The sequence below is a fragment of the Mixophyes fleayi genome, chromosome 2 (genome assembly GCF_038048845.1).
Source record: "Mixophyes fleayi isolate aMixFle1 chromosome 2, aMixFle1.hap1, whole genome shotgun sequence".
In the NCBI taxonomy this organism is placed as follows: domain Eukaryota; kingdom Metazoa; phylum Chordata; class Amphibia; order Anura; family Limnodynastidae; genus Mixophyes; species Mixophyes fleayi.
This window is the reverse complement of record NC_134403.1, coordinates 330,125,067-330,145,532: the sequence shown is the minus strand read 5'-3', so window position 1 is coordinate 330,145,532 and position 20,466 is coordinate 330,125,067. Positions and strand designations below refer to the sequence as shown.

The 20,466-nt window shown below is 41.3% G+C and overlaps 1 protein-coding gene across 2 annotated transcripts; it reads right to left on the bottom strand.

Annotated features, from left to right (window-relative positions):
* Positions 1-14,595: 14,595 nt before the first annotated feature.
* On the bottom strand, positions 14,596-18,967 carry CRYBA1 (crystallin beta A1). 2 transcript variants are annotated; one of them, XM_075196850.1, is made up of 6 exons: positions 18,847-18,967; positions 17,878-17,945; positions 17,045-17,163; positions 16,147-16,288; positions 15,364-15,506; positions 14,596-14,939 (listed from the first exon to the last, which is right to left on the bottom strand). In XM_075196850.1, the coding sequence occupies exons 1-6, from the start codon at positions 18,875-18,877 to the stop codon at positions 14,792-14,794; spliced, it is 651 nt and encodes a 216-aa protein (XP_075052951.1). In that variant the 5' UTR covers positions 18,878-18,967; the 3' UTR covers positions 14,596-14,791. The 2 variants fall into 2 exon arrangements, with proteins under 2 accessions (XP_075052951.1, XP_075052952.1); XM_075196851.1 differs by having other exon boundaries at positions 17,878-17,942; positions 18,847-18,919.
* Positions 18,968-20,466: the final 1,499 nt, after the last annotated feature.

The window sequence follows — 20,466 nt, the reverse complement described above, 5'->3', positions numbered from 1 at the left end:
CAGAAACAGTTGATGTACCCGCTGCTTGAATTTTGTTTGCATTGAAATTCCTTGTAAGGGGAAATGAGAGGGCATATTTTTTATTGCTATTATGAAGAAGGGCTAATATTTCAGAGAATCCTAACCCTTTCCATTGTTTTCATGTTTAAACTGTGTCATTAACATCCGCTGTTTTTCCCCTCTCATTGTCCCAGCAGCGAGTTATGAGGTTCAGCCGACCCCTGGAGAAAAGACCTTCTGTAAATTGCTTAGAAATCACTTCACGTTTGTTCAAAACAGCATTTCATGTGAAATCATGTGTTTTTAGAAGGTACAAAAAAAAAATCTGTCTCGGCTTCTATGGGATATAAGCTATTTATATACACTTTAATGCTAAGTAAGTATTGTTTGAACTTGTGGACACATATCTAAATAGAAACATTATAACATTCTAAAAGATTTGGACAGATTGTTTATTGAACCTATGAGGTAGACAACAGTGACATATAACCAAGATCATAAGCAAACTGTAATTACTGTTCTATGCTAAAAGTAAACAAAAATATTTTTTAAAAAACATAATGAATCTTAGGGCTGTTAACACAATATAACAATTTATGGTCTGAGCATTACTGGTGTCTAATTCAAGAATAATTTTTATTTCTAGAATAACCATGTGAATTTTGATGGGGTTTTCCCTGTTATAAATAGGGCCTCTTTTTCAAACAAGTTTCAGTTTAAAATATTTAAATTTTAAAGGTAAAATGAAACAAAACAGTATGCACATACACTTTTCCATGTTTCCCCCCCTGATTATTTTTCACATTTATTTACATAACTTGTTTAGTTTTTCAGAATCAGGAAATCATAGGTAGTAATTGTTTGAGCATATATTCAGTGACTATCCTGGCCCTTATACCACATGATGTATGTTAGCTATGCACAGGAATTACTAGGTTGAGTTACAGTGACAAACGTTATGGAGTTTTTTGCAGAATCAGAGCAAACAGGAGAAACATAAACACTGAAGTATTGCAAGAATTAATAATTGTCACAATGAAATGCAGGAGTTAAACAGTCTTTTGTTGCTGCACCTATATACAAAATCTCTTAAAATTTTACTGAAGCATATCTTCAGTATAGACAAGGCAAGATAATAAACAGTATCTCCTGAAGTTATACTGAAACAGAGTATACAGACTTTCGGCAAGGCAGGTAATGCACACTGTCTCTTGAAGCAATGCTGATGAAAATGTACTCAAGTTCTAGTAATCACTGTGAAGTTCCTCTCTGTGTAATACTGCAAGATAATGAAGAATGTTTCTTGAGGCAAGACTGGTGCAAATTAACAGGAATCACTGCTTAGCCTCTCTAGAGAGCAAATGATAGTTACTGCAGTCCCTGCCTGGGGATTCTGAGTTGACATATATGTGAATAGCATGTTGATGCAGACCATGAGACAAACAGAAAGTTACTTTAGTGATTACAACAAAATATCAAGAGGCCAATCTGAACTAAGCCCGAACCCAGCAGATTTGTATGATGCAGTGCAGACATCAGATTTCAATGCAGAACCATGAACCGATGCAAGGTCATGAACAAACTTGGACAAGATAAACTGGTCAAGAAGCATGCGTATCCAACGCTATACAACTCCATCACTGGCCAGGTTTGAAAGCAATAGGGGTCACCAATCAACTATTCAGAGAAAGCACACCTGCACTGAAGCTCAGACTTGATTAAAAGCAATTATGCCTATAACAGATCGGAGGGAGACACACCACACATCAGCTTAATTTTCTCTGCATTCTGCTTTACTCAGACCTGGTAGGAGTTCAGCAGTGTCTCCCTCTGAGTGCTGATTTGGGGGCTGCACTTAATAAGCTCTCCGCTGTCCTGCATGCATTACCAGTGATAGAGTTACACTATACCCTCTAGGTTCCTGAATCTGCGTTCTGTTTGCTTTTGACTTTTCATCAGTAATTCCTGGCTCTGCATTTGTTTGTCTCCTGGTAACTGATATCTGAGTGCATCTTATAGTCTGCTGGTTCCCCAACTCGGCTTCCATTTGTATTCTGGTTCCTGATATCTGTCTTTGTATCTGCACGCTACTCATATAGCTCTACACAGTATTACCAGGCATGGACAGCAGCTCTGCATGGCTTTTCTGATCAATGGACTCTGTTTTATATTCCTGTATTGCCTTAAAGACTGAAAATCTGCACCAGCTTTACCTCAGAGACTCTGTGTTATATTTCTGCATTGCTTCAGAGATTGTTATATTATTACATTGCCTCAGAGACTGTACTATAGTCCTGCATTGCCTAAGAGACTTTGTTTAGTCCTGCATTGCCTTAGAGACTATGTTATATTCCTGCATTGTCTTTTGACTGTGACTATTTTCTAGGGATGAGCGCACTCGGATTTCTGAAATCCGAGCCCACCCGAACGTTGCGGATCCGAGTCGGATCCGAGACAGATCCGGGTATTGGCGCCAAATTCAAAAGTGAAACTGAGGCTCTGACTCATAATCCCGTTGTCGGATCTCGCGATACTCGGATCCTATAAATTCCCCGCTAGTCGCCGCCATCTTCACTCGGGCATTGATCAGGGTAGAGGGAGGGTGTGTTAGGTGGTCCTCTGTGCTGTTTAGTTCTGTGCTGTTTAGTTCTGTGCTGTTTAGTTCTGTGCTGTTTAGTGCTGTGCTGTGCTGTGCTGTTTAGTGCTGTGCTGTGCTGTGCTGTGCTGTGCTGTGCTGTGCTGTGTTCTGCAGTATCAGTCCAGTGGTGCTGTGTGCTGTGCTCTGTCCTTCTGAGGTCAGTGGTGCTGCTGGGTCCTGTGCTGTGTCCTGTTCAGTCCAGTGGTGCTGTGTCCTGTGCTCTGTGCTTCTAAGGGCATAGTTATTTCCCCAATATTCCCCTGTGTTTAAAAAAATAAAAAAAAGTTTTTTTAAAAAATACCAAAAACTACTTTAATATTTTTTAATTACCACAAAATTTTCACAACCAATCCTGCAGTATAAGCCCATTGGTACTGCAATATTACCAAGTTCACACATTCAGCAGTAAAAGTCCAGTGGTACTGCAATATTACAAAGTTTACACATTCTGCAGTATCAGTCCAGTGGTGCTGTGTCCTGTGCTCTGTCCTGCTGAGTTCCGTAGTGCTGCTGGGTCCTGTGCCGTGTCCTGTTCAGTCCAGTGGTGCTGTGTCCTGTGCTCTGTGCTTCTAAGGGCATAGTTATTTCCCCATTATTCCCAAGTTTTTAAAAAATAAAAAAAAAGTAAAAAATAATAAAAAATTTAAAAAAAAATAAATATATAATAATTATAACCAAATTTGCAAAACCAATCCAGCATTATAAGTCCATTGGTACTGCAATATTACCAAGTTCACACATTCTGCAGTATCAGTCCAGTGGTGCTGTGTCCTGTGCTCTGTCCTGCTGAGTTCCGTAGTGCTGCTGGGTCCTGTGCCGTGTCCTGTTCAGTCCAGTGGTGCTGTGTCCTGTGCTCTGTGCTTCTAAGGGCATAGTTATTTCCCCACTATTCCCAAGTTTTTTAAAAATAAAAAAAAAGTAAAAAAAAATAAAAAATTAAAAAAAAAAAAATATATAATAATTATAACCAAATTTGCAAAACCAATCCAGCAGTATAAGTCCATTGGTACTGCAATATTACCAAGTTCACACATTCTGCAGTATCTTGTGCTACATATAATGGAGACCAAAAATTTGGAGGATAAAGTAGGGAAAGATCAAGACCCACTTCCTCCTAATGCTGAAGCTGCTGCCACTAGTCATGACATAGACGATGAAATGCCATCAACGTCGTCTTCCAAGCCCGATGCCCAATCTCGTAGTACCGGGCATGTAAAATCCAAAAAGCCCAAGTTAAGAAAAAGTAGCAAAAAGAGAAACTTAAAATCATCTGAGGAGAAACGTAAAGTTGCCAATATGCCATTTACGACACGGAGTGGCAAGGAACGGCTTAGGCCCTGGCCCGTGTTCATGACTAGTGGTTCAGCTTCACCCACGGATCTTAGCCCTCCTCCTCCTCCCCCCCCTACAAAAAATTGAAGAGAGTTATGCTGTCAGCAACAAAACAGCAAACAACTCTGCCTTCTAAAGAGAAATTATCACAAATCCCCAAGGCGAGTCCAAGGGTGTTGGTGGTTGTCAAGCCTGACCTTCCCATCACTGTACGGGAAGAGGTGGCTCGGGAGGAGGCTATTGATGATGTAGCTGGCGCTGTGGAGGAACTTGATGATGAGGATGGTGATGTGGTTATTGTAAATGAGGCACCAGGGGGGGAAACAGCTGATGTCCATGGGATGAAAAAGCCCATCGTCATGCCTGGTCAGAAGACCAAAAAATGCACCTCTTCGGTCTGGAGTTATTTTTATCCAAATCCAGACAACCAATGTATGGCAATATGTAGCTTATGTAAAGCTCAAATAAGCAGGGGTAAGGATCTTGCCCACCTAGGAACATCCTCCCTTATACGTCACCTGAATAACCTTCATAGTTCAGTGGTTAGTTCAGGAACTGGGGCTAGGACCCTCATCGGTACAGGGACACCTAAATCCCGTGGTCCAGTTGGATACACACCAGCAACACCCTCCTCGTCAACTTCCTCCACAATCTCCATCAGATTCAGTCCTGCAGCCCAAGTCAGCAGCCAGACTGAGTCCTCCTCAATACGGGATTCATCCGAGGAATCCTGCAGCGGTACGCCTACTACTGCCACTGCTGCTGTTGCTGCTGTTAGTCGGTCATCTTCCCAGAGGGGAAGTCGTAAGACCGCTAAGTCTTTCACCAAACAATTGACCGTCCAACAGTCGTTTGCCATGACCACCAAATACGATAGTAGTCACCCTATTGCAAAGCGTATAACTGCGGCTGTAACTGCAATGTTGGTGTTAGACGTGCGCCCGGTGTCCGCCATCAGTGGAGTGGGATTTAGAGGGTTGATGGAGGTATTGTGTCCCCGGTACCAAATCCCCTCGAGATTCCACTTCACTAGGCAGGCGATACCAAAAATGTACAGAGAAGTACGATCAAGTGTCCTCAGTGCTCTTAAAAATGCGGTTGTACCCACTGTCCACTTAACCACGGACATGTGGACAAGTGGTTCTGGGCAAACGAAGGACTATTTGACTGTGACAGCCCACTGGGTAGATGCATTCCCTTCCGCAGCAACAGCAACAGCTGCATCAGTAGCAGCATCTACAAAATGGCTGCTCATGCAAAGGCAGGCAACATTGTGCATTACAGGCTTTAAAAGGAGGCACAACGCTGACAACATATTAGAGAAAATGAGGGAAATTATCTCCCAGTGGCTTACCCCACTTAGACTCTCATGGGGATTTGTGGTGTCAGACAATGCCAGTAACATTGTGCGGGCATTAAATATGGGCAATTTCCAGCACGTCCCATGTTTTGCCCACACCATTAATTTGGTGGTGCAGCATTACCTCAAGAGTGACAGGGGTGTGCAGGAGATGCTTGCGGTGGCCCGCAAAATTGCTGGACACTTTCGGCATTCAGCCAGTGCCTACCGCAGACTAGAGGCACATCAAAAAAGCTTGAACCTGCCCTGCCATCACCTCAAACAAGAGGTTGTGACGCGCTGGAACTCCACCCTCTATATGCTGCAGAGGATGGAGGAGCAGCAAAAGGCCATTCAGGCCTACACAGCCACCTACGACATAGGCAAAGGAGTGGGGATGCGCCTGAGTCAAGCGCAGTGGAGACTGATTTCCGTGTTGTGCAAGGTTCTGCAGCCATTTGAACTTGCCACACGAGAAGTCAGTTCCGACACTGCCAGCTTGAGTCAGGTCATTCCCCTGATCAGGCTGTTGCAGAAGCAGCTGGAGAAAGTGAGGGAGGAGCTGGTAAGCCATTGCGATTACAGCAAGCATGTAGCTCTTGTGGATGTAGCCCTTCGTACGCTTTGCCAGGATCCGAGGGTGGTCACTCTTTTAAAGTCAGAGGAATACATTCTGGCCACCGTGCTCGATCCTCGGTTTAAAGCGTATGTTGTGTCTCTGTTTCCGGCGGACACAAATCTACAGCGGTGCAAAGACCTGCTGGTCAGGAGATTGTCCTCTGAAGAGGACCGTGACATGCCAACAGCTCCACCCTCATTTTCTTCCACATCTATGGCTGCGAGGAAAAAGCTCAGTTTTCCCAAAAGAGGCATTGGCGGGGATGCTGATAACATCTGGTCCGGACTGAAGGACCTGCCAACCATTGCAGACATGTCTACTCTCGCTGCATTGGATGCTGTGACAATAGAAAAAATTGTGGATGATTACTTTGCTGACACCATCCAAGTAGACATGTCAGACAGTCCATATTGTTACTGGCAGGAAAAAAAGGCAGTTTGGAAGCCCCTGTACAAACTGGCTCTATTTTACCTGAGTTGTCCCCCCTCCAGTGTGTACTCGGAAAGAGTTTTTAGTGCAGCGGGGAACCTGGTCAGTGAGCGGCGAAGGAGGTTGCTTCCTCACAACGTTGAAAAAATGATGTTTATAAAAATGAATAATCAATTCCTCAATGAAGTACAGCACTGCCCTCCAGATACTACAGAGGGACCTGTGGTTGTGGAGTCCAGCGGGGACGAATTGATAATGTGTGATGAGGAGGAAGTACACACTGTAGGGGGAGAGGAATCAGAGGTTGAGGATGAGGACGACATCTTGCCTCAGTAGAGCCTGTTTAGTCTGTACAGGGAGAGATGAATAGCTTTTTTGGTGTGGGGGCCCAAACAAACCAATCATTTCAGTCAAAGTTGTTTGGTAGGCCCTGTCGCTGAAATGATTGGTTTGTTAAAGTGTGCATGTCCTATTTCAACAACAGACCTCTCAACTGCAGCTCATCCCTCCTCTGCGGGGATAATGTCTCCTGTGCTCTGACACGTCACTCTGTGTACTCTCAGCCTCAGGATCTGACACTACAGCTACCATGCCTCTTGTAGCAGCCCTCACTCCAGGGCCTCTTCCATGTGCAGTGTCCCCCTCTCTCTTGGGTTCACTATAGTGGCATGGAGTTCTCCCCCTCATCCAGGGCACACATTCCTTGCCCTGGCTCAGTCACCACGCTCAGACTTCCAGGCAATGCTGGGGGAGCCTGGGAGCTTCCACCCCAGGTCCCCAGCTACAACTCTCCTCTCCTGTGTCTTCTCTCTCTTTCTGACACTTTAAAGATCGTGCCTTTAAATGAAAAAGTCAGTCTTCATTGCACGACTATGTGCAAGTGCAACAGGGACATTTTTTTGGGTTTACAAAGTCAAACAATAACACTACGACCCTGTCTGCCTGGGGTCTGTCAATGACGAATTGTCTGGAGCATGTTTGGAGGAGGTATTGTGGCCCCGGTATCAAATTGGGTACCGGGGCCACCCCACTATGCAGTCCAGATACTTGTTTGGTGGAATTCCGACACGTGGAGGGTTTTTAAATTATATTGTGGCCTCGGTACCAAATTGTGTACCGGGGCCACCACACTACGCAGTCAAGATACTTGTTTGGTGGAATTCAGACCAGTTGAGGGTTTTATTATTATATTGTGTGGACCACTCTATCTATACCACACTACAACTCTATACCACTCTATTTCCTACTTTAATTCTATTTAATTCTATTTCCTACTTTAATTCTATTACTAATTAATTACCATAAAGAGGAACAAAAAAAACCAATTTTACCAAAAGTATAATATGACTTAGACTTACAAACACTACACTTTAAAGATCGTGCCTTTAAATGAAAAAGTCAGTCTTCATTGCACGACTATGTGCAACAGGGACATTTTTTTGGGTTTACAAAGTCAAACAATAACACTACGACCCTGTCTGTCTGGGGTCTGTCAATGACGAATTGTCTGGAGCATGTTTGGAGGAGGTATTGTGGCCCCGGTATCAAATTGGGTACCGGGGCCACCCCACTATGCAGTCCAGATACTTGTTTGGTGGAATTCCGACACGTGGAGGGTTTTTAAATTATATTGTGGCCTCGGTACCAAATTGTGTACCGGGGCCACCACACTACGCAGTCAAGATAGATAGATGCGTATTGCGTATCATAGATAAAGTACATTCAGTGGTGTGGGGCAAATTGAAAAATATTCCAAATGCACTGACATTATCAAAAACAAGAGGTTGTCACACGCTAAAACTCCAACATGTATATGATGGAGAGGATGGAGGAGCAGCCGTATGTGTAGTGTAATGCAGATCTGTTGAAGGTTTTTTATATATTTTATTGTGGTGCCCAGTGCCCACTCCTCTACGCAGTCCAGATACATTTATTGGTGCGAATCATAAAAGTTCAGGGTTTTTAATATATATTGTGGTGACCCACTCCTCTACGCAGTCCAGGTACATTTATTGGTGCGAATCATAAAAGTTCAGGGTTTTTAATATATATTGTGGTGACCCACTCCTCTACGCAGTCCAGGTACATTTATTGGTGCGAATCATAAAAGTTCAGGGTTTTTAATAGATATTGTGGTGACCCACTCCTCTACGCAGTCCAGGTACATTTATTGGTGCGAATCATAAAAGTTCAGGGTTTTTAATATATATTGTGGTGACCCACTCCTCTACGCAGTCCAGGTACATTTATTGGTGCGATTCATAAAAGTTCAGGGTTTTTAATATATATTGTGGTGACCCACTCCTCTACGCAGTCCAGGTACATTTATTGGTGCGAATCATAAAAGTTCAGGGTTTTTAATAGATATTGTGGTGACCCACTCCTCTACGCAGTCCAGGTACAATTATTGGTGCGAATCATAAAAGTTCAGGGTTTTTAAGATATTGTGGTGACCCACTCCTCTACGCAGTCCAGGTACAATTATTGGTGCGAATCATAAAAGTTCAGGGTTTTTAATATATTGTGGTGACCCACTCCTCTACGCAGTCCAGGTACAATTATTGGTGCGAATCATAAAAGTTCAGGGTTTTTAATATATTGTGGTGACCCACTCCTCTACGCAGTCCAGGTACAATTATTGGTGCGAATCATAAAAGTTCAGGGTTTTTAATATATATTGTGGTGACCCACTCCTCTACGCAGTCCAGGTACAATTATTGGTGCGAATCATAAAAGTTCAGGGTTTATAATATATTGTGGTGACCCACTCCTCTACGCAGTCCAGAAAGATACCTTGTTGCAACGTTTTGGACTAATAACTATATTGTGAGGTGTTCAGAATACACTGTAAATTAGTGGAAATGCTTGTTATTGAATGTTATTGAGGTTAATAATAGCCTAGGAGTGAAAATAAGCCCAAAAACTTGATTTTTAAACTTTTTATGTTTTTTTCAAAAAAAATCCGAATCCAATACCTTAAATCCGAACCGAGACCTTTCGTCAAGTGTTTTGCGAGACAAATCCGAACCTCAAAAATAACGAAAATCCGGATCCAAAACACAAAACACGAGACCTCAAAAGTCGCCGGTGCACATCCCTACTATTTTCTGCATTACCACAGAGCTTGTGTTATCACCTGTCTATTTTTCGATCACTGTTAAATTCAGTGTGATTGAGCTCTGTTCATTATTTTATGCACTGTAATGCAATAAACGCCATATTGTATTACTACAACATCACGTTGTAATTCCTGTAATTTCCTAACACTTTGGGCTGATGCACCTTGGCTCCCACTAGAGATCTTGCTTCTTGGGGTATTAACTGCCCTGCTCTTATGAAATCCACAACTCCTGCTGATTTATCCAACATTGAAGAGTCTCTTAAAAGTTAACCCCGATTGAAAAAAACCAAAAAACGTTTTGGGTGGATTTAGATAATGTCAGTAAAGTAAAATATTATTGTGCTGCGCTGTCTTGTCTTGATCATTAATGTGATATGTATCTAATGATCTGAGTAAGGCTCTTCTCTCCTGCTGGGATGGGCTATCTTTTTTAAAACTTCATTGTCAAGGTCCTGTCATATCAGAGGGAGAAGCAATTTATTTGTGATCCAACCGAATACTTTTCCCAGCATTTTTTTGTTATTTTGGCTGGAGTTAGCTTTAAGTGGTTATACTGTTAGGTGGTAGAACCTCTAATAATGTCGTAGAAGTGTGACATTCTACGCACTATGCTTTCAAACAGTGTGAAGCTAAGCCTGTAGGTTAGGCCTGGGCAACCTGTGGCTCTCCAGGTGTCGTGAAACTACAAGTCCTGGCATACACTGCCATCTAATGGCTAGCTATTTGCTAACAAAGCATGCTGGGACTTGCAGTTTAACAACTCATAGAGAGCCACAGGTTGGCCAGGCCTGCGGTAGATGATATGAGAACCGGAGACACTTCCTCATGTGATCATGTTTAAGTAGTTTTGTTATGTCATCTAACAGTACCCAGTGAGCCATCTAGTGGCAATATATTGTAACAGGGATGATTATAGTAGATATGGCATTATTAATTGATATTATTATTATTATTATTATTATTATCCTTTATTTATATTGTGCCAACATATTATGCAACACTTTACACATAATTTGTTTTAATGATTCACACCAGTTCCTGCTCAGTGTAGCTTGCAGCCTACATACTATCACACCCTAACAGTGACCCACCAGTATACTTTTGGACTGTGGGAAAAACTGGAGCACCTCACACACAAACACAGGGAGAATATACCTGCTCCATATAGATAGTGCCCTGGCACCAGCGCTGTAAAGAGGCAAAAACCACTATGCTACCAAGCCATTCAAGACATTCACTTAAGGCGAAAAACATCTCATGGTAACACCACACCCTCTAACATCTGCTCTGTATTAATAAAATAAATATATGTCTGCATTGATTAATTTTTTCAATAAAGTAAATGGATCCATTTTGGCTCTTTTCTAGACCTATGTTGAACATAATTGCCCCTTGCCATTTTTTATTTAGTGCAATCCCCTTGAGTCTGATTGGGATTCTATAAAGTATTTTGAAAGTGCATGACTCTAAAAGCCTATATTTATATGTCTTTTATGTTAGTCTTTCATGTCATTTTTGTTTTGTTCTGCCAACTTCTGTATATTAAGGGTATTTAGTGCCATGTATAACTTTTTTGCTTTTACTGGTGATTAGTTTCTGATAAGTATATCCATATGATATCAAACTTGTGATTATTTTTTTCCTATTTATTACCCTATAGGCACCCACAAATGTAGGAACATTTTTGATTTAATAAGCCAGTTGGAATTCCTATGACAGGATGGACTGCCTATGCCACCCTGTCTGCTGTTGCTGGGAACCGGTTGGGGTTACTTTGCCACCGTCGCCTTTCGTTATCCCGAATGCGCACTTTTGCCGCAGCAAGAGGGGCTTACACGTGCTGCCACCACTGGACTCCTTACCGGCATCCAGAACCGGGTTTGTTCAGGGTGACTGACGCTGCTAGCGTACCCTGTTACTGGTGTACCTGGGCTGGTACCCCTGACCTAATCATATAGATCAGGCATACTTGCCAACATTTCTTTTTCTTTTTCCGGGAGATGCCGGCTGGGAGGTGGGCGTGCAGGGGGCGGCAAAATCGCGTCATTTTGGCCCCGCCCCCGTTACGGAATGACGCAAATCGCGTCATTTTACAGCGGGGCTAAACGCCGCGATTCCGGGTGAATCGCGGCGTTTAAACTGATTTTTTCCCACTTACAATCAGGGAGATTGCCACACTCGACCGGGAGACTCTCGCAAAATGCGGGAGTCTCCCGGACATTACGGGAGAGTTGGCAAGTATGAGATCAGGGTTGCTGTAGATGGATTCCCCCTGGCCTATCACACTGGCCAGAGCTGCTGGGTAGCGGGCAGAGCGGTGGTACTGGGCGCTGGGTCCAAACCTCAGAACAGCCAGGAACGGGTTAGAGTTGGGTCTAATCTGTAGGTCACAGGATAGAGAAGTTTCCAAGCAGGTCTTTGAAGCAAGTGATGATTAACTCTTACACTGGTTAAAGATACCAGTGATCAGGTCAGATGAAAGAAGAAGAACAGCTTTTAATACAAAACAGAGCATTTTTTTTTTACACATTTGAGACTTATTTTAGCAGGAGGTAATCCGTCCTCCTGTCCCTTTAATTAATCTGGGCTGATTCATGCAGCCTGCACATAAATCAGCCCAGAGAGTTTAACACCTTAAACATTACTGCTAGTGGCAGGGGGGAGTATACTTCCTCCCTGTCCACGAGCTGCCAGGGAGAGGCTCAGCCCACTCTCCTCCCCTGGTGTCTCTCTGTCTGGGGCGAGAGATTTATCTTTTAAATCTCCTGCCCAAAGTTACTTCCAGGGACCCTGCTCCGGGAATCTGGCTCTGCTCCCTGGCCGAAAATAGTACCAGGGGAGAGGAGCAGTCCCTGCCCTGTCGCTAGTTGAAGCTATTGGAGCTCCTGCTAGGGACTTAGCTTCCTGGGGGTGAAGGGGATCCAGGGCTGCCTCTGCAGCCCCAGCCCAGGGTAAGTACTTTTTTTTTTAATTATACATACATTTACACATTTACTTTGCACTTTTCATACATTTAAATTTTAAACACACATTTACAGTTAAAATACACAGTTACACTAGGCGCCGGGAGTGTAACTATGTAAACATAACGCTGCGGTCACCCACCTGTTATTTCCCCATGCTGCTGTTCCTACCTGTAAAGAAATCCTTGTGGCAGTACCGCCTCTCTGTATCCCTCTGGTGCCGGGCTCCTGACAGCGTTGTGACATCATGTAGAGGAGCCAGGAAGCTCCAGGAAGAGAAGCAGCAAGATGAAGCAATAAGTAAGAAGCGGAGAAGATGAGAAAACAATGGTAATTTCAGTAATACAAAGTAAACGGAGGGAGAGGGGGCTGGAGAAAATGTGGAGAGACGGAGTTAAGGCGCCTAGGATAACGGTGGGCAGGGGGGCATGTGAGAAAAGTTGATGGAATGGAGGTGGCATGTGTGACAAGAGCTGATGGGTACTTGTGGCATGTGTGAGGACAGCTGGTGGGCAGCAGGGGGACATGTTAGTGTGTAACAGGTGAATGATGTTTAGTTTTGCTCTGAAATCTAACATTTGTAGCCTCCCCTTTAGATATCCAGCATTTGCTCCTGTGCAGCAGTGAATCCTGGACAGCATTCTGCGTCAGACATCAGTACATCTGGACATCAGTGCATCTAGACTGCAGCCTTGCCAGCCAACAAGACGTAAGAGTTACTATTTTTATTTTACAAATGTCAAGTGTGTTAGGGGCTAGGAAGTGGGAATTGGGGGGGAGGAAGGATGGTAGGTTGAAACTTTGCTTAGGATGCCGAGAAACCTTTTACCGGCCCTGACTCCAACAAGGTAATATAATAAATAAAGAGCCGTTTTGGTACACATGCTATAGCTGACTGATCTCCATTACCCGTTACATACCACACTTAAAGCACTTTCAAAGAATTTCCTTTTCTTTGCTCTTGATATACTGTATATTTTACAAGAAATCTATATAACAGCATTTTAATCTTGCATGTATGTATAGATTTACCTTTCATGGGGGTATATTTATCAAACTGAGAGTTACAGGCAGGTTTGAAAAGTAGAGATGTTGCCTATAGCAACCAATCAGATTCTAGCTATCAATTGTAGAATGTACTAAATAAATTATATCTAGAATCGGATTGTTTGCTATAGGCAACATTTCCGCTTTTCAAACCCGACAGAAACTTTAAATTTACCCTATGGTGTTTCATAATAAGTTTTCTGGTGTTATGTTATATTTTAGGATTTTTTTTACTTGTTTCTTGAATTACGACATAAGAGCACCAGTTCAATGTAGACAAGTAATCCAAGCAGAAGGCATATTCAAGGATATACTCTATACAATCAACAATTAGAGATACTGCTTGTGAAGAGGGATTGAACTGCCTTGGAATTTTAATACCAGAATTCCCTTACAGACAAACAAAGAGGACTCTTTACCTGTTCTAAGCAGAGTGGTGGGTAAACCACCTGCTACAATCCTCCTTTCCTTCTGGTTTTACCATTTTAGAGGACTTTGGCATTTGCTCTGTGAGGGCCGTCGGATGAGATGACGCTGGAAGGAGATTGAAGCACCAAAAATGTAGTTTTCTCTCAATGCACTCTTTCATAGTTATATTCTTAGCATAGATGAATACAATGGACATCCAAGTTCAACTTATGGAGCGATTCTAGCAGTCTTAGATATTTTGATCCAGAGTAACCCAAGAAAATTAAGTAAATCTGTATTAAAATATTGCTTTTAATTGCTGTGGCAGATAATGAACCGCTCATTACTGAGCTGTAAGTTGTAGTGAGAGACCTGTGGCTGCCAAGAAGATTACTTGTGTGTCAGATTTTCTGCTGCCTAGTTTCTGGATAGTTTGACATTTGCCGTGTTTACCTTACAGTAATTATTATTATTGTTATTGTAATGTCCCCTGTGACATTGTTATTCACACCTCCCAGTGACTGAATGTCTGGCCCAAGAACTAGGTCCCAATGCTGGTATGAGCTGAGCAGAACTGTGTAGTGAATTTGCCAGCCAAGCTGGATGAAGGGGAGGATGTGCACTGCCTAACCCATACACCTTAACAACACACAGGGGGCTACAGAAAGAAAGGAGAAATGCAACGTTATTTTCTTTTTTCTGAATCACATTTATTTCTCATTTTCGCAGTTGGTACAATTAAGAAGTAATTTCCCAACATGCATTCACAGTACATTAAAATGTTTCTGTTTCCTCTAGATTAGCATTAAAAGAGATTGGTAGCACCACAGAGAGCCTGTGAACAGTGACCTCTCGCTAACACGGCAATGGTAGGTGACAGAAGCCTCTCGGCCCTTTATTGCTGGATGCGTCGGATAGACTGGATCTGGAAGGTCTGGGCATGAGAGCCCCACTCTCTCCAGTGCTTGTACTCGCCTCCATGGTGGTCGCATTCCAAGATGTATTGGTATCCACGGTAACCAGGGTACTGGTAGCACACCCAGCTGTAGGAGAAAGGCACAATAAGGATTTGGAATGGACACTGTAGGCACAAAGTACTGTGTTCTAATTGACAACATTCCAGAGGGAACACTTTCACAGTGAGTGCACAAGGGAACATGCGCTCATTCATATGGAAGAGACAGATTGGATGAGTGCAATAAGTGTTCTTTATAGCTTAGAGTTCTGATATATGGCAAATTACAGTATGGTAGGATCCTTTTAACTTAAGTCTACGAGGTTCACAATCATTTGAAACTTACTGCATTTTATATGAATCCACTTATTATTTATTTTGAATTTGCGTGGCTCTGAAAATACCTTGACTACAAACAAAGTACATTATAATACATCCAAATAATTTCAGGTGTTTCTTAAAACCTTCCAAATCAAACCTTTATGGATTTTGTCAATCTTCTGAGTACTTACGAGCCACACTGAACTTTCATGGATCCAACCTCATTGTTGCCCCAGCCCATGGCCTGCAGAGAGGGGTAGTCATCGCAAATCTCCCACTGGCGCCCAATGAAGTTCTCTTTCTCGAAGATGACCAGCTTGGATTCCTTATGGTTCTGCAAGGAGGGAAGAAAGATGTTAGTGACAAAAGAAGTGACAAAAACAGTTGCAAGGTATTGGGATTTGCAAATAGTCCTACGACTGCTGAACTGATATAAAGATCTTCTATATATTTATTCATGCTGAGGGTCAGTTATATCACATTATTCTTCAAAGTAAATAGTGCAATATTGATCTATATTATTCAAGAGCCATAATAAGCTTTATAAGACAAATGCTAAAAAAGGCTGATGTATGTGAACAAATAGCATAGAAGAATATATTGATTTAAAAAAAGTATTATAATATTTTTTATAGTATTTAATAGTAACACAATATCAGCTCAGTGTATTATTAAGTAGGAGAAAAAGCTGCTAATATTGTTCCAATGTAGGTCTCTACAGACACGTTGCTGATATTCATAGTGTAAAAGCACATAGGCCATAAAACAAAAAGGAAAATGAAACATATATAATAAAAAATAAAAAAAATACCAGAAGTGTTCGTTTTGAAAAACAGTTTCTAATGATGCCAGAATTTGAGAATAAACAGTACAGTGAACACCAAGTTGCAGATGTACTTTCTGACAACCATGTGTGCCAAAAGCTTCTTGCCCTCTCCCACCAGCAGCGCACACGGTCCTGTTTGCACACTCACAGCAGAACAGATTGGGCGGAAAGACATCAGACGTTCAATGTGATAGGCATTGCTGCCACTCCAGGCATCCCAGCGAGGGTACTCTCCTCTCTCCAGAACAAACTGCTGACCACAGAAGCTTGTGTGCTCATATCCAATCCAGCTGCATAGAGATAAACAATGTAATCAGCAAAGGGTGTAATGAGGATGGGAAATGATGATTGCTTTGACCTCAAAGGATATGAATCCACCATACACGATGGAACTAGGTGCTGTTTTCTGTTCGTCAGCTGAATTTTATTTCTGAAGACAACATTCTTTAGAGTTTGATTATAATGGCATAATGTGTAGCTAACAGGTGTAGACAATTAATGAACAGTACAATATTTTTTCTACAAGTTTACTAAACATTAACACTATTTTACTGTCTTTCAAATTTAAAGTAGAAGTTGTTTACGCCAGGTTAGTCTGTGTTTAGGTTTTCATACTTATCCTGGGCTGTGCAGTTGAACAATAAGGTTAAGAAGACTAAGATAGTTTTTTCTGTCTCCAATTTCATTGTTTAGTTCAAGTTTTAGATGATATAAGTGTAATCCACTTGTATTTTCGCACAGTGCTATTTCATTTACTGAGTTGGAATTGGGTAAATGCTCAACCGATATCTGGAGTCTGTTCACCACCAAAGTAATATTATAGGTTATTGAAGTGATTAAAAGGGGGTTTGCTGGCTGGATAATCTGACCAGGTAGTCTTAGGGGTATATTTACTAAACTGCAGATTCTAGCTGTCATTTTGTAGAATGTACTAAATAAATGATAACTAGAATCTGATTGGTTGCTATAGGCAACATCTCCACTTTTTAAATCCGGCAATTTAGTAAATATGCCCTTTAGAGTTTATAAAACGTTGCTATACTTACGCTCCACACTCCACCTTAATAGACCTAATGTTGTCAAAGCCACAATCCATGATGTTTGCACAGGAGGAGGTGAACTCCATTCTCTTCCCTTGGAAGTTCTCTTGGTCATATACTGTAATCTGGAGGCAAAAAACAGAGTATTGATGTAATGTGGTAGAAGGTAGATTTTAATTCAATGGAACTTTAGCTCATTCTGATCTCTGGGCCAGATTTGTATACAACACCTTTGGTGTTCATGACAAGGTCTCCATAAGGAGAAATTGTCATTGGATGTAAAAATAAATTAGGTGTGGTAATATTAACCAATGAAAGAGAAAAGGGTGTGATGATATGGACACACTAGCATGGCAGATGAGCCTAGTTTTCCTATTATAGATCCCGACCTGTGTGAGTTTAGTCCAAGGTATAGTTAGTTGAATAGTGTCCTCTGCTGACACCAAAGTGTCCTGTAAGGTGAGTTTTGCTAGGGGAGAACTGCATATAATAATATGTGATTTGTGAATACTGGGACATGCTGTTTCTTAGTTGCTCTTTCCCACTTAAATAAAGTGCAGATAAGGATGATGAATGGTTATTTTGTTTCGCTTATTGTCATGGTTTCCTGTTTTGGGTGCCAACCAAAAGAAACTATTTTGAGCCACTGACAAAAAACACAAGTTGCTCTTTTTAGTCATTTTTGGTAATACCCTTCTATACATGATCTCTTCATTGGGATTGTGTCAGGATATATCAGCTAAGGTTTCACTTTATGTAGTCTTAGTGCTGTGCTTTACTTTAAATGACTGTGTTATTGTTATCCTGACTGGCTATTACATGTCATAATCACTGAATACCTTCCAGGGTCCAAGAGGAACAGGGAGTGGGTTGGTCTGGGCCATTTTTTCGGATGTGATGTCTTCTACTAAAACAAAAAAAACACTTATGTTATATTTCCAAACTTTAACATACAGTGGATGTTATCCTGTAATACTTCAGTGGTTGCTCTATCACACCATACATTAAATTGGAATTTAACTATAGCTGGTTTAAAATGTTAAATAAAATAAATAATTGTTAGACTTAATTGCAGTGACCCAGATTAAAAGCTAATTGGCATGTGTCATTTTTATACCGACTGTAGGCAAGAAGAAAAACAAATCTAGATGTGTGTTCTCCATAATCTATTCTCATTCATATTTCCTTTAAAGGGGAATAATCATTGGAAAGTAATTGGCTTAAAACCTCCTACCACACAAGCTTCCCAAATTAGTAAATATTACAGTTGCTATAAGAGGATGATTGCTGCAAGCAGTGCATGAAAAATGTATATATATTTCTACTTTTACTATATATACAAATATTTTATTAGAATAAGCAATATTGGACTCTATAGTGTAAGTAATGTAGTAACCACCGTCCACTTTGAAATGCACTGTCCATGAATGAACCTAATTCATCAGAAAGAGTCCCAGAATTTGAAAGGTGTCATTATTTATTCATTATTTATTTATTATTTATTATTTATTTGAATTAGATTTTTTTAAATATAGTTTCTTGTGGCTGGCCGTGGTCCTTAAACCAGCTCTTCAAACACCCTTGTCCTCAATAAGATGTTCCTTCAGGCTAATCTTTTGTGGCTATAGGTCGATGTATCCGACTTTCCAATACACTCTTGCAAGAGAGAATTTCAAGTAGAAATCTCGCCCTGAACCCCTATTATAACATTCTCAGCCAGTAATTACTATGTGTAGCAATTGTCAATTACTAAGATGTATCCCCAGTTTAAGCCTAGAATTGGATCCCTGTTTCAGCCATGCACTCACCTCGCTCGGTCTGAACTGCTGGGATATCCATCTGACACTTGCCTATTCCAACTGTCCCAACCACAGGGTTTATATAGGGAGCTGAGCCACAGGTCTTAATGCCAGCTTTTTACCCAGTGTCAGCACAATGCGGGCTGTTCTATTGTGCCCTGCTGATCCCAGCCCTCTTGTCTGAGTCTCTTTCACCAGCACTATGTACATTGCTGTCTGCATGAATGAGCCTACTGCTCATGACTTCACCTCTCTGCCCGTGTCCTGTAGCCTGTTTTATAAATATTATATATTATATATTAACATGCACTGACCTATATGAATACTAGCTTTATAATAATTTTTTCCAGAAGTATTGGCTTTAATATAGATTAGAGTTTGTTTTGTTTAACTTTTAACAAAATAAAGATATACTATTATAGATGATTACACGTGTGCAAGAAGCAGATTTATTATATCATATACTGCAATAAAAATAATCTGTGCATTGTCCACATATGTAGTGATTGTGAAACAATGTTCCAATATTGAAAATGCAACCATGATTCATATCAACTACCCAAAAAATGAAAACGGTAAGAAACATCTATTCATACGTAAAAATGGCAAATATTCTGCAAGCACATTAATTACAGTAATAATCTAGCTAGGGCTGTAATTAGAAATGTCTGGTCCCTTATAGCTATATTGTGATAGAGTCTCCTGGCCACTGTTGTAAAGTCATAACCACTGCAATGTCTGCTTCATATGCAGTCAGTATCCACTATTTTCCTAATCATATAACTGTCTGGATACGTTAGTAATGAAGCCATTTATCTGTTTTGCATTTTTAATTCCTCTTGGACAGGGCCCACTGTGATTTTGGCCCCATAGCACTCAAATGGATTGCTACAGCTATAGTTACACACTGGGATCTTCCTATCTGTACAATAATCTGGATGTCCTGAGTAGGGTTATTTATAAACATAGGTAGGTGTTCCATAATAATGATAATAATAATAATAATAATAATAATAATAATAATAATAAATGAAACAGGACACCTATTTGTCTTGACTTGTTTTTATAACTTACATTACATGCTTCTTATATAAAGCAGATTTTTATGTAGATATATGAGTGATGTGGGAATGAGGGAACCAGCCCTGAAACCTGGTTTTTATTACATTGGTATTTATGCCCATAAAATGGAACAGATTCACATTGCTGTTGTTTAACCAACCCACTCCAGCACCACTCCCCTCAAATATAGTATCAGTGACTGGCAGTCATCTGGATGCAGTGCCACTAACCCCTGCCACTTCAGCTCTTATCTTTTCTGGGTACTGATGAGAAAGGTCTAGGCATCCGCATAGGTCATCCATTGGGCAACCTAGGCACAGTGGGCACTGAGGGGCCCAGATTACGCAAATTTATTTTTATGTGTGTTATTTGTGACAAACTAAGGAGGAAAGTAGGCCCAACCCAGGATGTTGCTTAGGGCTTCATCAAGTCTTGTTCAGGGTTTGTCTACTGGTCTCTCACTACAGTCTCCACATACATACATAGAGATTGCTCACTTTGCAGACATCCAGATAATTGTTACTCTTACTAAAATATGCCATGCGTCCCTGACACTTAGATTCCACC

Excerpts from the sequence above, each read along its gene's own strand:
- CRYBA1 (XM_075196850.1), bottom strand. The coding sequence starts at position 18,877 with ATGGATATCCCAGCAGTTCAGACCGAGCGAG. Across the intron at positions 17,164-17,877 it reads TTCCTCTTGGACCCTGGAAG|ATTACAGTATATGACCAAGA; the intron begins GTATTCAGTGAT and ends TTTTGCCTCCAG. Across the intron at positions 15,507-16,146 it reads TCCGCCCAATCTGTTCTGCT|AACCATAAGGAATCCAAGCT; the intron begins GTGAGTGTGCAA and ends CCCTCCTTGCAG.